Raw genomic sequence first — 18,228 nt, 5'->3', positions numbered from 1 at the left:
GTTTGAGTAGACAGGGCTTAAAAACAATCCCCTTAGAAACATGACATCGGTGGACACACCCAAATGAAAATATACTATAGTGTCACGCCCTGATCTGTTTCACCTGTACTTGTGCTTGTCCCCACCCCCTCCACGTGTCACCCATCTTCCCCACTTATCCTCTGGGTATTTATACCTGTGTTTTCTGTCTGTCTGTTGCCAGTTCGTCTTGTTTGTTCAAGCCTACCAGCGTTTTGTGTCTCTCTTTTCCAGTTTCTCTTTTCTTGTTCTCCTGGTTTTTGAGCCTTGCCTGTCCTGACCCTGTACCCACACACCTGACCACTCTGCCTGTCCCTGAGCCTGCCTGCCGTCCTGTACCTAGGCCTCTTCTCTGGATTATCGACTTCTGCCGGACCTGACCCTGAGCCTGCCTGCCGTCCTGTACCTTTGCTCCACCTCTGGATTACCGACCTCTACCGGACCTGAGCCTGCCTGCCGTCCTGTACCTAGGCCTCTACTCTGGATTATCGACTTCTGCCGGACCTGACCCTGAGCCTGCCTGCCCCTGTTGTTACAATAAACATTGTTATTTCACACATTTTGCACTTGGGTCTTTCAGTACCTTGATTCCTGATACTACGTATTCACTGTAGGGTTTTTGCAGACTTTAGTCCAGACATTACTGTAATATTTACAGTTTACTATTGTATAAATACTGTTGTATATTATAGTATTTACTGTAGTGTTTCTGTGGACTGTAGTATTTACTGTAGTGTTTTTGCAGAAATTAATGTAGTATTTACCATAGTGTTTTTCTTTCTCCTTCAGGAAACCTACTGGACAAAAACTAAAAGAGCAAATTTTCCATAACCTGTAGGTAGGTAGGTCTGAACAGATCTTGTGTAAGTTTCTCACTTTTGGGTGGCACAAATTACGATATAGGGGAGGGGAATGGACTGGGAAGATGCAAATTAAATACTGTAGTATTACTATAGTTAAACTGCAGTGCTTTTGAGGACATTACCATAGTTTTCTACTGTATACTACAAAATTCTATAGTAAGTACCACACATGATTGAGGGATACTACAGCGTGTCATATTTTATTCTACATCAGCGGTTCTCAAACATCTCCTCGGGGACCTACAGCCATTTCATGTATTTGATCTATTCCAGGGCTAGCACACCTGATTCAATGTGTCAACTAATCATCAAGCCCATGACTAGGTGAATCAGGTGAGCAATTTCAGGGATAAAACAAAATAGTGAAATGTCTGGGGTCCCAGGGGAGAGGTTTAAGAACCACTGTTCTACAGTATACTACAGTTTACTACAGAATTCTATAGAAAGTACTGTAGTATTGTCACGTTCTTCGTCCTCCTCTTCTGAGGAGGAGTAGGAGATATCGGACCAATACGCAGCGTGGTGAGTATTCATATTTATTAGAATACTTTCAAGAAAGAACAAAAAAAATAAACTGACAAAATGAACGAAGACGCAACAGTCCCGAAATAGTGAACACTAAACAGAGGAACACACGAACAGGAACAATCACCCACAACCCACAATACAAAACAGGCTACCTAAATATGGTTCCCAATCAGAGACAACGACTAACACCTGCCTCTGATTGAGAACCATATCAGGCCAAACACATAGAAACAGACAAACTAGACATACAACATAGAATGCCCACTCAGATCACACCCTGACCAAACAAAACATAGAAACATACAACGCAAACTATGGTCAGGGCATGACAAGTATTCTATAGTAAATTGATGTAGGCAATGTGTTCATGTGGGCAATGTGCAGATAACTAGGCTAGTTCTAGCCACAGCCAGTCAGTGGTTCTAAGCATGTAACGCTGACGTCATGGCGCAAGCAAACTACTCACGATATACACTCATTGAAAATATCCTCCACCAGCGCTAGCCCCCGAAAATGTTTAAGGACATGAACAGATAATACTTTGGACGGCTTTCCCAACGCCACCCTTTCCTCTCTGACAAACTGACATTGGTCTAATTGAAGACATGTATGATGGAACATTTGTACATTGTTGGAAGAAACCCGTCTGTCTAGATAGACCAGGGATGCAACTGGTGTCCCGCGGATGATTTTATTTGGCCCCCCAAGCTTTCTGAGCAAAAAAATATATATATATTTTTTCTTTGTACATAAAAGACTGTAAACATGCCAGCAGTGATTTTCATTTTGGAAATCTGTTCCAAAGTATTCTCTCGCAGAATATAGATATATGAGATCATATACAAATGTAAGCAATGTTTGAAATGATTATGTTTTAGTCAAATATATCTGTTTAGGCTTCTAGCTGTCACTATGCAGTCTGCAAATTATTTATAATTATGTTCTGGCCCCCTGACAAGGGAAAGGGGACACCTAATCAGTTGTACAACTGAATGCATTCAACTGAATTGTGTCTTCCGCATGTAACCCAACCCCTGAATCAGAGAGGTGCAGGGGGCTGTCTTAATCAACATCATCTGTGCCCAGGGAGCAGTTGTTGTTGGGGGTTAACTGCCTTGCTCAGGGACAGAACAACAGATTTTTACCTTGTCGGCTCGGGGATTCGATCCAGCAACCTTTTGGTTACTGGCCCAACACTCCTATCCGCCAGGCTACCTGCTCAATATCTTTTTTTCCCTTGCGACTAAATCTAGTTGATGATCCGAGATAGATTACTCAATGGCTTTCTTTCTCAAAACTAAAACCCAAAAGCAGTGGGTCAAAAAGACTTCAATGACACTGACATTCCACTGAAGAAATGTCTCTATTGCAATAATGCTATGTTGTGTTCATTGTCACATTGAGAATAAATGTATTTATAAAACTCTATAATACAGTGAAAACAAACTTATGCATAGGGTCAGTGAGAGCATGACTATATTGGGTACTATTGGCTTTGACTGAAATAAAGCGCTGAGAGACAATGCTATACAAATAACACAGCAGAGGAAGTTGAGCTGTGATTGCACAAAGAAAAGCACCACAGCCATGGATCTGCTATCTCCAGAGGCCTGACACCTTGTGATAGTGAAGCAGCCGTATTTATTAAAGGAGGAGAGGAGGGAGGGAGGGGAGGTGGGTTAATTAAAGCTGTCTGATATGTGAAAGGACGGTCATAGAGTTAGAAGACAATGCCCTGGTTGCTGATCTGGGAGAGCTATGCGGATATTGGAACCCTTTACTCACACACACAAACATATATTCACGTGTGCATGCATGCACCCACACAGCCTTATCGCTGTTTCTTCCTCCTCTCTGTCTGCTTTTCTGCTCCATCGGCAAAGAGCTCACAGGAGAGATTTTTTATTTTTTTTTATTTCACCTTTATTTAACCAGGTAGGCTAGTTGAGAACAAGTTCTCATTTGCAACTGCGACCTGGCCAAGATAAAGCATAGCAGTGTGAACAGACAACACAGAGTTACACATGGAGTAAACAATAAACAAGTCAATAACATGGTAGAAAAAAGAGAATCTATATACAATGTGTGCAAAAGGCATGAGGTAGGCAATAAATCGAATAATTACAATTTAGCAGATTAACACTGGAGTGATAAATCATCAGATGAACATGTGCAAGAAGAGATACTGGTGTGCAAAAGAGCAGAAAAGTAAATAAATAAAAGCAGTATGGGGGGTGAGGTAGGTAAATTGGGTGGGTAGTTTACAGATGGACTATGTACAGCTGCAGTGATCGGTTAGCTGCTCGGATAGCAGATTTTTAAAGTTGTTGAGGGAGATAAAAGTCTCCAACTTCAGAGATTTTTGCAATTCGTTCCAGTCGCAGGCAGCAGAGAACTGGAAGGAAAGGCGTCCAAATGAGGTTTTAGCTTTAGGGATGATCAGTGAGATACACCTGCTGGAGCGCGTGCTGCGGGTGGGTGTAGCCATCGTGACCAGTGAACTGAGATAAGGCGGCACTTTACCTAGCATAGCCTTGTAGATGACCTGGAGCCAGTGGGTCTGACGACGAACATGTAGCGAGGGCCAGCCGACTAGGGCATACAGGTTGCAGTGGTGGGTCGTATAAGGTGCTTTAGTAACAAAACGAATGGCACTGTGATAAACTGCGTCCAGTTTGCTGAGTAGAGTGTTGGAAGCTATTTTGTAGATGACATCGCCGAAGTCGAGGATCGGTAGGATAGTCAGTTTTACTAGGGTAAGTTTGGCGGCGTGAGTGAAGGAGGCTTTGTTGCGGAATAGAAAGCCGATTCTTGATTTGATTTTGGATTGGAGATGTTTGATATGAGTCTGGAAGGAGAGTTTGCAGTCTAGCCAGACACCTAGGTACTTATAGATGTCCACATATTCTAGGTCGGAACCGTCCAGGGTGGTGATGCTAGTCGGGCGTGCGGGTGCAGGCAGCGAACGGTTGAAAAGCATGCATTTGGTTTTACTAGCGTTTAAGAGCAGTTGGAGGCCACGGAAGGAGTGTTGTATGGCATTGAAGCTCGTTTGGAGGTTAGATAGCACAGTGTCCAAGGAAGGGCCGGAAGTATATAGAATGGTGTCGTCTGCGTAGAGGTGGATTAGGGAATCGCCCGCAGCAAGAGCAACATCATTGATGTATACAGAGAAAAGAGTCGGCCCGAGAATTGAACCCTGTGGTACCCCCATAGAGACTGCCAGAGGACCGGACAACATGCCCTCCGATTTGACACACTGAACTCTGTCTGCAAAGTAGTTGGTGAACCAGGCAAGGCAGTCATTAGAAAAACCGAGGCTACCGAGTCTGCCGATAAGAATATGGTGATTGACAGAGTCGAAAGCCTTGGCCAGGTCGATGAAGACGGCTGCACAGTAATGTCTTTTATCGATGGCGGTTATGATGTCGTTTAGTACCTTGAGCGTGGCTGAGGTGCACCCGTGACCGGCTCGGAAACCGGATTGCACAGCGGAGAAGGTACGGTGGGATTCGAGATGGTCAGTGATCTGTTTGTTGACTTGGCTTTCGAAGACCTTAGATAGGCAGGGCAGGATGGATATAGGTCTGTAACAGTTTGGGTCCAGGGTGTCTCCCCCTTTGAAGAGGGGGATGACCGCGGCAGCTTTCCAATCCTTGGGGATCTCAGATGATACGAAGGAGAGGTTGAACAGGCTGGTGATAGGGGGTGCGACAATGGCGGCGGACAGTTTCAGGAATAGGGGGTCCAGATTGTCAAGCCCAGCTGATTTGTATGGGTCCAGGTTTTCCAGCTCTTTCAGAACATCTGCTATCTGGATTTGGGTAAAGGAGAAGCTGGGGAGGCTTGGGCGAGTAGCAGCGGGGGGGGCGGGGCTGTTGGCCAAGGTTGGAGTCGCCAGGAGGAAGGCATGGCCAGCCATTGAGAAATGCTTGTTGAAGTCTTCGATTATCACGGATTTATCGGTGGTGACCGTGTTACCTAGCCTCAGTGCAGTGGGCAGCTGGGAGGAGGTGCTCTTGTTCTCCATGGACTTTACAGTATCCCAGAACTTTTTGGAGTTAGAGCTACAGGATGCGAATTTCTGCTTGAAAAAGCTGGCCTTTGCTTTCCTGACTGACTGCGTGTATTGGTTCCTGACTTCCCTGAACAGTTGCATATCGCGGGGGCTCTTCGATGCTATTGCAGTTCGCCACAGGATGTTTTTGTGCTGGTCGAGGGCAGTCAGATCTGGAGTGAACCAAGGGCTATATCTGTTTTTGGTTCTGCATTTTTTGAACGGAGCATGCTTGTCTAATATGGTGAGGAAGTAACATTTAAAGAATGACCAGGGATCCTCAACTGACGGGATGAGGTCAATATCCTTCCAGGGTACCCGGGCCAGGTCGATTAGAAAGGCCTGCTCGCTGAAGTGTTTTAGGGAGCGTTTGACAGTGATGAGGGGTGGTCGTTTGACCGCGGACCCGTGGCGGATACAGGCAATGAGGCAGTGATCGCTGAGATCTTGATTGAAGACAGCAGAGGTGTATTTGGAGGGCAGGTTGGTCAGGATAATGTCTATTAGGGTGCCCATGTTTACGGATTTAGGGTTGTACCTGGTGGGTTCCTTGATGATTTGTGTGAGATTGAGGGCATCAAGCTTGGATTGTAGGACTGCCGGGGTGTTAAGCATATCCCAGTTTAGGTCACCTAACAGAACAAACTCTGAAGCTAGATGGGGAGCGATCAATTCACAGATGGTGTCCAGGGCACAGCTGGGAGCTGAGGGGGGTCGGTAGCAGGCGGCAACAGTGAGAGACTTATTTCTGGAGAGATTAATTTTTAAAATTAGAGGTTCGAACTGTTTGGGCATAGACCTGGAAAGTATGACAGAACTTTGCAGGCTATCTCTGCAGTAGATTGCAACTCCTCCCCCTTTGGCAGTTCTATCTTGACGGAAAGTGTTATAGTTGGGTATGGAAATCTCAGAATTTTTGGTGGCCTTCCTAAGCCAGGATTCGGACACGGCAAGGACATCAGGATTGGCAGAGTGTGCTAAAGCGGTGAGTAAGGCAAACTTAGGGAGGAGGCTTCTGATGTTGACATGCATGAGGCCAAGGCTTTTTCGATCGCAGAAGTCAACAAATGAGGGTGACTGGGGACATGCAGGGCCTGGGTTTACCTCCACATCACCCGAGGAACAGAGGAGTAGTAGGATGAGGGTGCGGCTAAAGGCTATCAAAACTGGTCGCCTAGAGCGTTGGGGACAAAGAATAAAAGGAGCAGATTTATGGGCGTGGTAGAATAGATTCTGGGCATAATGTGCAGACAGGGGTATGGAGGGGCGCGGGTACAGCGGAGGCAAGCCCAGGCACTGGGTGATGATAAGAGAGGTTGTATCTCTGGACATGCTGGTCTCAATGGGTGAGGTCACCGCATGTGTGGGGGGTGGGACAAAGGGGGTATCAGAGGTACGGAGAGTGGAACTACAGGGTCCATTGCAAACCAAAACAATGATAATGAAAACTAGCCTGAACAACAGTATGCAAGGCATATTGATATTTGAGAGAGACATACAATAAGGCATAAAGTGATTGCAGGTCTTGATTGGGAGAGCTAGCTAAAACAACAGGTAAGATAACAGCAGCAATAACAGGGTGTTAGTCTAACACAGCAACAACAGGTAAAAATGGCGACGACTAGGCAGAGAGGGTCGGATTAACTACACACAGATCCTGAGTTAAAGTACAGAGCCGACAGGTAAAACACAAATAAACAGAATGGAGTACCGTGAATTAATGGACAGTCAAGCATGCATCAGCTATGTAGCCAAGTGATCATAGTGTCCAGGGGGCAGCCGTAGATGGAGCAGAGGAGGCCTCCACTAAGCTAGCACGCGGCGTATAAAGTTAGTAGCCCGGGGGGTGGTCTGCTCAGACGGAGGGGGTCTGGCGCAGTGGCGCTAGCGCTAGCTCTTCAGCTAGCCGGCAGATGGGCCTAGCTCGAGGCTAGCTCAAGGCTAACTGGTGCTTGCTTCGGGACAGTGGTGTTAGCCAGTAGTAGCCACTCGGTTGCAGCTAGCTAGCTGTGATGATACGGTGTAATTGTCCAGAGCTTGCGTCAGGAATCCGGTGATGTGGTAGAGAGAAAGCAGTCCTATATGCTCTGGGTTGATATCGCGCTTGCAGCTAGCCGGCAGATGGGCCTAGCTCGAGGCTAGCTCAAGGCTAACTGGTGCTTGCTTCGGGACAGAGGTGTTAGCCAGTAGTAGCCACTCGGTTGCAGCTAGCTAGCTGTGATGATACGGTGTAATTGTCCAGAGCTTGCGTCAGGAATCCGGTGATGTGGTAGAGAAAAAGCAGTCCTATATGCTCTCGGTTGATATCGCGCTTGCAGACTGGTAGGTATTGGCCCGGTATTGAAGCTGGCTGTGTCCGAGTTGAGGGTGAAGACCGCAGCAGTGGCTAACTGACTACTAGCTAGTAGCTAGTTATCTGGCTAGCTTCAGCTTGGGGTTACGGTTCTAAAGTATAAAAAAAAATAGCAGGTCCGTACCACATTGGGTGAGGCGGAATGTAGGAATGTATATTCAGTTCCTAGATGGAAAGTGAAATTAAAATATATACGAAATGTATACGAAAAATACGAAGACTATTTACTATTTACTATTTACACGCTACAGGACAATACAAACACACGTCCGACTGCTACGCCATCTTGGAACATCTTTATGGAGTATGGAGTATCACTTGGGAGAGAGGGAGGATAAAGGTGAGAGAGGGATGAACAATTGGCAGGAGACCCACAATGAAAGGGTGGAGGAGACAGGAAACTGGTAAGAGAATGAAACGGAGAGGAGAGGACAGGAGGAGGCTGGTCAGTCACTCACGGAGGCAGGTGTTGTCTGTGAAGAACTCTGTGAACTTGTCACACTCCTCCTTGCCATTGCCACTGCTGATGCAGTCACAGTAGGGAACAACACTGATCTTAGGAGAACGCAGGTAGTTGGGTGTCATCACTGTACCTATAAGGAGGGGGGAAGAAACACAGTAGATTACTTAAAGAAACAGAGTTTATCTGCCATATTGTTTTCTAAAGACATGTTATTCTCTGTGGCAGACAAAATAGTTTCCACCTCCCATTGCCCCAAACCATCATGCAATGTTGAATCCCTATCATACTACAACTGTTAGCCCCCCAACATCTGAAGCTAGATTTTCATCCAATTCTCTGAACAACATGTAACACTGGAATCATCATGGACTATTTCCAAAGGCAGTGTGACAAATACGGTTTCTTCCTCTTTGTAGTAAACTAAATAGCTGCAGTCAGAGATTTCTTGCTTCCTCAATGCATTGTTCTTCTACTGGCGTCCGTCCAAACAAGCCATTTTTGTTTTGCAGCAAAATGAATTGCCGTTTTGCTGGTTGCTGTGTGTACTATCTGCTACAGCTGTGCTAGTACGGGAAATGTGATGGCTTGAGCTAGGATGGGTCCCTCAGCACACAGAAGCAGAAGATAAAGGAGACTAATCTTCTCTACACACTTTCCTACCTCTTTCTTTATCTCTTTCACACACTCATTCTCTCGCTCTATTGCATTTTCTGCAACTATGAGTCCTGGTTTCCTTGGTTTCCTCTGAACAATGAGCTAATTTCATCAAATGATGTGAAGGGGCATGAGGAAGTGGTGTGACGTTGGTTTGTACTGTGCTAGAGTGAAGATGGGAAGGGGATTGAGGGCACCCTCTCTGACAGATGACCATAGCAACAGGAATGAGATCCAATCAGGGGACAGTATAAAGATTCAGTGAGAAAATGAGACCATAGGAAGACTCATCAATGTGTGTGAGGAAGAGTTTACTAATAGAGAAGGGAGAGACTCACCGATAAGGCCAGAGTAGGAGAGCAGGCAGTCAGCGTAGTTCTCCTTAAGACAGCCAGAGAGGGAGCGTGGCTCAGACTGGCAGTTGGCAAAGAAATCAGCCAGACGGGACCTGAAAGACGCAACAAAAACAGTGAGTGTATCTGAACTTTCTTATCTCTCTTATAAAACAAACTGTCACAGTCAAATAGACAACATCAAAAGCACTCGCACTGATGCGCACACACCCACGGACACACACACACCCACGGACACACACACTCACCCACGGACACACACACACCCACGGACACACAGGCACGCAAACGCACACACACACACACACATACACACAGCATGGATGGGTCTGTGTTGATTCTACTCTGTGATACACGTCCCATATGGTGAAGGAGCAGCCAACAAGTATGCCTGGTTTTATAATCCTTCCCCACAAACAGAGAGGAGCTCTGGATACCACTCATGATGGAGTTGGGATGCTAAGTACCACCTGGTGTTTCACATTTGTTGAGAAGGGGAAGAGAGCGGGAACAAGAACATTTTGCTAAGTGAAGAGATAGAAAATAAGAGAAATATGGAGACAAAGAGAGAGAGTGAGCGAGCGAGAGATCGAGAGAGCGAGAGAGCGAGAGAAAGAGTTAGCGAGAGCGAGAGACACTGCACAGCCCTGAGGCTGGAATCGAAATGGAACCAATTTATTTGCACTAATGCCTCCATTTAATCCCAGACAGAGTGCTGTAGCTCTAGAGGCAATGGCAGACGTCACTCATTGAGTCCAGTCTGTTTCACTGCATTTCAATACAGCCTCTATTACTGCCAATGATACACAGGCCACTTATCCCAAACACATCCAATCCCCTGCCCAGTTATTCTAGCCTGAATACTGCTACATGACAGCTAAATGAAACACTTAAGGCAGAAAATACATGCATTCAGAAAGAGAATTGGAGTGTTTCACTGCTTAACCTGAATACTCTCAGTTATTGTAGGTAGATTTAGTGTTTGCTTATATGCATTACATGTTGAATGGTAATGGTTTATTCCTGATGCAGTCTCCCAACATAGTATCCAGTTATCTTAACAGGTTTGTTTATGGTGTTTTTCACAGCTTTTATCAGGGCTTGGTATATTTCCCCACACCTCGAATGTATGATGGCAACCGCCATGCTGTGCTAACTTAGACACCCCATCACTTTGGTGGTGGGCTAGGACCTGTACTCTGTAGCACCTCTTCACATTACAGAGGATGCTATCTGAAAGACGGCTTGGGGAAATACACTGTTGACTTAAATGTAATTTTATCCATACATTGACATTGGTCAGTCTGTGTTGTAAATGTGGAGTCAGACACGTGAGACTATGTGATTGTTTGCTATGTTACATGTTTGATGTTGTTGGTCTTGCAAGATGCCTGTGTACTATATTACGTACTCTGACAACTGTTTATCCTTGTGTACCTGCAGATGTAGTTGGTCTTGCAAGAGGCCTGCAAGGAGAGACAGTTGGGCTTTTCCTTGTCCTCATAGGAACAGACTGGTACAATGGTTTGGCGCCGGCGCTCGGAGCAGGCCGACTGATCGCCGGCTGGACAGGAACAGAACAGCATCCCGTAGCTGTGCTTGGGTGGCACCTTGTCAAAGAACTGCCGCAGGGCCTTGTGGCACTTGCGCTTGTTGCAGACCTCCGCAGTGGAGACACGGCTGGTGCAGGGGCTGATGTAGGCTGAGCGGTACTTCTTACAGGTGTCGTTCAGGTTGCAGGCCTTGGCTGCGTTCAGACAGTTGTTCTCCCTCGTCACCGCGGGCTCGCCTGTCACAAAAAGGACAACAGGGTTAGTTCATTTTCCATCATCTCTAGATTCGTGATCTATTGATTGATATAGATTGATAACAATGTCTATAATATGAACCTGATTGAACCTAAATAAATTGAGAGAGAGCTAGACAGAGTTACGCATCACTTGACCAAACTAATATTTGAGTGGATGGAAAAAAGAAGCAATATGTAAATATTTTAGGAACCTTGAAAATTTCTCCCATAATGATCTCTTCCTGGCCGTTGCTGATTGCTATCAAGCCGCCCATTTACTGCTAACCCTGTTTCTCGCCCTAAATCAAACAGGGCCCCTCCTCTCGGCAGCCCTGCAGGCCAAACAAATATGCAGCTCTCCTGAACGTCGGAGTCATCAAAGCATCCGGCACCATGGCCTGCTCATCTGTCAGGTCTCACTAATTGGCAGCTTTCTTACAGATCCCTCATTAATTAACATTTCAAGAGATTTTTGGGAAAATGGTGCATCAACAGCATTTTTCGGCAATAAAAAATGGGAGCAGTTGGTTGGTGGAAGCCGGCTTGAAAATAGTTAACACAGAAAATAGTGTTAACAAGATTCAACACTTGTCTGGATGAGGACACTGGGTGGGCCGTACACTATGCTACAGGTGGTGTCACTCATGTCCACAGTGTCTATTCGTTTTTAAGCTTGCATGTGCTTGCCACCAGCAGCAACACGCATAAACAAAGAGGGAATAAGACTGACTCTCTCACACTTTGATTTCAATGTAAAACCTTAGCCCCAGGAAAGAGAGACAACTGCTAGACACTAAAGTCTGTGAAGAGTAGAGTACCCCTGCCACACACACCCTCCACAGTGAAGACACTAACACACTGTTTCTGGTGCTGTAGACAGGAAGTGCCTTCTCTAAAGGTTGTAGATGTGCATTCAGGGTACCCGCTGGTCCCTGCGGCCAATCCCAGATGACTGGCCGGGCCGGTCTGGCCAGCTGGGGTTCAATGTGACCTTTCACTGAGATCTGGAAGTTCTCCTTCACTCAGTCTGTCTGTGCTGCTCTTCTCTACTCTGCTCAATGACCAGACACATCAATTCTGTCTAGAGAGAAGTACTCTACAGCTGCCTGGGAGATGCCTCTCCTGTCATCTGCTGGCCCTGAAGTCAGTCAGTCTGTCTAACACCAATAATAGGACAGTAGCCAAATGAGGACAAACCTGACCAGACATCCTCCCCCTCCTATGTCCCTAAAAGGGCCTTTACCCTCAGGGTCTAATGGAAAAAAACAGAGTTCTGAGTTATGTTTGTCTGTGTGAGCATGTGAGTGTTTATACTGTATTAGCATGTGTGGACCTGTGCATCTGCATCTGTGTGTGTCAAATCAAATCAAATTTTATTTGTCACATGCGCCGAATACAACAGGTGTAGACTTTACCGTGGAATGCTTACTTACGAGCCCTCTCCCAACAAAGCCCTCTCCCAACAATGTGCATTAAAAAAAGGAAATAGTTACACAATAAAGTAACAAATCAAATCAAATTTCTAATCAAAAGTGAGTGTTCATAGAGCCGGTACAAGAGAGTCAGTGTGTGTTTGCATTTGTGGTAGGGTGTGTATGTGTGTATGTGGGTGTCATGTGCCATGCAGCTGTCCAGTCACTCAGCCGTCTGTCTCCTCTCTCCCACAGAGGTAGACTGCGGTGTGTCAGGACCCTCTCCACATCCCTCTCTGCTGCACCCCTAGTGTCAGAGAACACATCTGCTGAACCCCGAGTGTGTTGCTGGCAGATGGCATCGTCTCTCAGGCAAACACACATTCACACGCACCACATACACACACATACACACACACACAAAAATCCTCTATGCAGCTAAAAGTGTTTGCCCCATACATCCCTTCCTGCACATGCTCCCCTCCCTCCCATTGTCTCTCCCCTTCCCCCCTTACAGGCCCACACAGGGCTGGGGCCATCTGGTCTCTTCATAGGGAGCTGGAGCCCCCCAGCAGCTCTTGTTACCGATACAGCCTCAAATTGATTATCATGTCGCCTGTTTCCTCCAACCCCCTTCCTAATTGCAATTACCACGGGGCTCTAGGTCGAGTAATGACCTCTTCCTCCTCCAATCCACAGGACAAGAAAACAAAGCATAATATTTTGGGAATGTTCCCTCTTGAGAGATTGCTATGTATAATGGATGTGCCAAAAATCTTTGTCATCTTTATATTTGTCTTTATCTGTTGTTGTCTAGTACTGTCTTGTGGCTAGCTCATGACTTGCAGATGATTGTTGACACACTAACCAGGATTAAGGGGCAGGGCAAATTGTGACTGTTGATGTTTTGGTAATCAGTGGCTTTATTCAGTTACGCCGCTTTCTTGACATCTCAGTCGACCAGACAGGTCCTACAGGCCCTAATTTTGTCGCACCTGGACTCCTGCTCAGTTGTGTGGTCAAGTGCGGCAAAGAGGAACATAAGTAAATTGCAGTTGGTCCAGAACAGAGCAGCACGTATTGCACTTAGATGTACACAGAGGGCGAATGTCAGTAACATGCATGTCAGTCTCTCCTGGCACAAAGTTGAGCAGAGATTGACTGCATCACTATTGGTCTTTGTGCGAGGTGTTGATGTGTTGAAGGTAACCACACTGTCTGTTCAAGCAGTCGGCACACAGTTCAGACACTCATCAGTACAACACAAGACATGCAATCAGAGGTCTCTTCACAGTCCCCAGGTCCAGACCAGAGGCTGGGAGACGCACAGGATTAAAGAGCCATGACTACATGGAACTCTCTGCCACCCCAGGTAACTCAAACTAGCAATACAACCAGATAAAAAAACTGATAAAAGAACACCATAAGGCACAACAGGGACTGTGAGGAGAGAGCCATTTTAAAATATTTTGTATTGTAATTTCCACTGTATTATTTATTTTTATAGGCAAGACAGTTAAGAACAAATTCTTATTTACAATGACGGCCTAGGAACAGTGGGTTAACAGCCTTGTTCAGGGGCAGAACAACAGATTTTTACCTTGTCAGTTCGGGGATTCGATCCACCAACCTTTTAGTTACTGGCCCAACACTCTAACTGCTAGGCTACCTGCAACCCCATTATGTAGTTGGGCTTGCACAAATTCTTGGCTTGCGTGATCTGGAACAGCTCATAGGGCAGGAGCCATCATATATTATGTATACTATGTTATTATATTACGTATACTATGTATTTTATTTGTTGTTCTTTGTTTCCTGTTTGGACCCCGGAAGAGTAGCCGCTACCTGTTATTTGGAATTTTTGTTATTTTATTAGCATCCCCATTAGTTGTTTCGAAAGCAGTCATGAAGCATGACATAATACAGAATATTAATAGACAATAACAGCTCAAGGACAGAACAGAACATACATTTGAAAACGGCAAACATGGCCTACAAATCAACACATGCACACAAAATATCTAGGTCAAATAGGGGGAGGGATTTGCCGTGAGGATTTGCTTGATCTATTTTTTGAAACCAGGTTTGCTGTTCATTTGAGCAATATGAGATGGAATGGAATCCATGAAATAATGGCACTATATAATACTGTATGCTTTCTTGAATTTCTTCTGGATTGGGGACTGTGAAAAGACCCCTGGTGGCATGTCTGGTAGGGTAAGTGTGTGTGTCAGAGCTGTGTGTAAGTTGACTATGCAAACAATTTAGGATTTTCAACACATGAATGTTTCTTATAAAAATAAGAAGTGATCCAGTCAGTCTTTCCTCAACTCTTAGCCAATAGAGACTGGCATGCATAGTATTTATAATAGCCCCCCGATTACAATGAAGAGCAAGACATGCCGCTCTGTTCTGGGCCAGCTGCAGCTTAACTAGTCTTTCTTTGTAGTAATTGACCACATGACTGGACAATAATCAAGATAAGACAAAACTAGCGTGGTGTCAAAAAAGCAGAGCATCTCTTTATTATGGAGAGACCTCTCCCCATCTTTACATCCATTGAAACTATATGTTTTGACCATGACAGTTTACGATTTAAGGTAACACCAAGTAATTTAGTCTCTTCAACTTGTTCAACAGACACACCATTCATTACCAGATTCAGCTGAAGCTTAGAGTTTCTCCTCTCCTAGGCAATCAGCAATTAGTACCAGGAGGTGTGCTCTTCACCCTTGCAAGTCAATTAGTATTTGTACTTCCGTCTTGGTCTCATCGCAAAACTAAGACCGTCGCCGAAACAAAGATAGTATTGCCAAGTTGTTCTGCGGAGTTGTTCGAGGAAGGAAAGAGTGGAAGGCTCCACACCACTATCTTACCTAGGTATTTTCAGATGATCTTATATGTGTTTTCTATACCTGTTCGCTCCTCATCCGGTAGGCTTTACAGACACGCCCACCACTTGACTGCAACTTCTGCCTCTAACCCTAGGAAACTCCTTTCCACCTCCTCCCTCCTTAGTCCTCCACCCCTCCCCCTCCCTCTCTTTGGACAACTTTGAAAAGAAGGTTGATGACATCCGCTCCTCATTCACTCAGCCGATTGAGTCCACTGGTCCCATTCACACAGAACTACCCTACACCTTGGTCTCTTTCTCCCCTCTCTCTGCATATTAAATCCTGGCATTTGTGAGGTCTGGCGGCCTGACAACCTGCCCGCTTGACCCTTTACTCTCCTTCAGACCATCTCTGTAGACCTTCTCCCATTCCTCATTTACCTCAACTCATCCCTGACCATGACTGCATTCCCTCTGACATCAAAATGGCCCGAGTTTCTCCCCTCCTCAAGAAACCAAAACTCAACTCCTCTAATGTCAGAAACTACAGACCGGCATCCCTTTCTTTTCTTTCTAAAACACTTGCGCATGCTGTCTCTGACCAACTCTCTCTCTGAGAGACCAACTCTCTCTCAGAACGATCATCTTGACCCTCACCAGTCAGGCTTTATGACGTGTCACTCAACAGAGACTGTTCTTTTCTGTGTCACGGAGGCTCTCCGCACTGCCAAAGCTGACTCTCTCTCCTCTGTTCTTCCTATCAGCTGCCTTTGACACTGTGAACCATCAGATTCTCCTTTCCACCCTCTCAGGGCTGGACGTTTCAGGCTCTGCACATTCTTGGATTGCATCCTACCTAGCAGGACGCCCCTACCGGGTGACTACTGTTGTCCCCCAGGTCTTGGTTATAGACCCTCTCCTCTTCTTTCTATACACCAAGTTACTCTGCTCCGTCATATCCTCACATGGTCTCTTCTATCATTGCTATGCGGATAACACTGAACTACTTTTCTCCTACTGACACCCAGGTGGCGACATGCATTTCTGCGTGCCTGTAAGATATCTCAGCTTGGATGTCGGCCCAATACCTCAAACTCAACCTTGATAAGACGAAGCTGCTCAAAGACCTCTCCATCACGGATGAAAATGGTGTCCCCTCCCAGAGTGCAAAGATCCTTGGCTTGACCCTGGACAACACCCTGTCGTTCTCTGCAAACATCAAAGCAGTGACTTGATCCTGCAAGTTAATTCTATACAACATCCGTAGCGTACAACCCTAACTCACACAGGAAGCGTATGTGTATACCTGCTCGTCAAACATCTCATTCCAGTCATAGGCATTAATATGGAGTTGGTCTCCCCTTTGCTGCTATAACAGCCTCCACTCTTCAGGGAAGGTTTTCGACTAGATGTTGAAAAATTGCTGCTGTATGGAGCTCGCTTTATGCACGGGGGCATTGTCATGTTGAAACAGGAAAGGGCCTTCCCCAAAATGTCACCGCGAAGTTGGCAGCAAAGAATTGTCTAGAACGTCATTGTATGCTGTAGCATTCAGATTTCCCTTCATTGGAACTAAGGGGCCGCCCCAAACCATGAAAAACAGCCCCAGAACATTATTCCTCATCCACCAAACAGTTGGCACTATGCATTGGGGCAGGTAGCGTTCTCCTGGCATCTGCTAAATACAGATTAGTCCGTCAGACTGCCAGATGGTGAAGTGTGATTCATCACTCCAGAGAATGCATTTCCACTGCTCTAGAGTCCACCACTCCAGCCGACGCTTGATATTGCGCATGGCGATTTTAGGTTTGTGTGTGGCAGCTCGGCCATGGAAACCCATTTCATGAAGCTCCCAACCAACAGTTATTGTGCTGACATTGCTTCCAGAGGCAGTTTGGAACTCGGTAGTGAGTGCTGCAACCAAGGACAGACAATGTTTACGCACTACACGCTTCAGCACTCGGCGGTCCTGTTCTGTGAGCTTGTGTGGCCTACCACTTCACGGCTGAGCCGTTTTTGCTCCTAGACGTTTCCACTTCACAATAACAGCACTTACAGTTGCCCGGGTCAGCTCTAGCAGAGCAGAAAGTTGACAAACTGACTTGTTGGAAAGGTGACATCCTATGACGGTGCCATGTTGAAAGTCACAGCTCTTCAGTAAGGCCTTTCTACTGCCAATGTTTGTCCATGGAGATTGCATGGCTGTGTGCTCTATTTTATACACCTGTCAGCAATGGGTGTGGCTGAAATAGCCGAATCCACTAATTTGTCCACCTACTTTTGTGTAAATATAGTGCTCTTACTGTGACGTGGTTGTCCCACATAGCTACCTTAAGATGAATGCACCAACTATACAGTGCCTTCGGAAGGTATTTAGACCCCTTGACTTTTTCCCCAAAAAATGTACGTTACAACCTTATTTTTAAATGGATTAAATAGAAATATTTACTCATCAATCTACACGTGTCATGTCTGGAGGAAACCTAGCACCATCCCTATGGCGAAGCATGGTGGTGGCAGCATCATGAGGTGAGGATGTTTTTCAGGGACGGGGACTGGGAGACTAGTCAGGATCGAGGCAAAGAGGAATGGAGCAAAGAACAGAGAGATCCTTGATAAAAACCTGCTCCAGAGCACTCAGAACCTCAGACTGTGGCAAAGGTTCACCTTCCAACAGGACAACAACCCTAAGCACACAGCCATGATAACGCAGGAGTGGCTTCGGGAGAAGTCTCTGAATGTCCTCGAGTGGCCCAGCCAGAGCCCGGACTTGAACCCGATCAAACATCTCTGGAGAGACCTGAAAATAGCTGTGCAGCAACACTCCCCATCCAACCTGACAGATCTTGAGGATCTGCAGAGAAGAATGGGAGAAACTCCCATACAGGTGTGCCAAGCTTGTAGC

At 46.0% G+C, this 18,228-nt stretch overlaps 1 protein-coding gene across 1 annotated transcript in view; it reads right to left on the bottom strand.

Annotated features, from left to right (window-relative positions):
• Positions 1–18,228, bottom strand: part of LOC129858377 (GDNF family receptor alpha-1-like) — a 102,316-nt gene that overhangs the window by 22,156 nt on the left and 61,932 nt on the right. Inside the window, exons 4-6 of the mRNA XM_055927557.1 lie at positions 10,727–11,078; positions 9,275–9,384; positions 8,278–8,412 (exon numbers count right to left, since the gene is read on the bottom strand). Coding sequence (XP_055783532.1) covers positions 8,278–8,412; positions 9,275–9,384; positions 10,727–11,078 — 597 coding nt within the window. The remainder of the gene's footprint in view (positions 1–8,277; positions 8,413–9,274; positions 9,385–10,726; positions 11,079–18,228) is intronic.

Source organism: Salvelinus fontinalis, chromosome 1 (genome assembly GCF_029448725.1).
Source record: "Salvelinus fontinalis isolate EN_2023a chromosome 1, ASM2944872v1, whole genome shotgun sequence".
In the NCBI taxonomy this organism is placed as follows: Eukaryota; Metazoa; Chordata; class Actinopteri; order Salmoniformes; family Salmonidae; genus Salvelinus; species Salvelinus fontinalis.
This window is presented reverse-complemented; position numbering and strand designations above follow the sequence as displayed.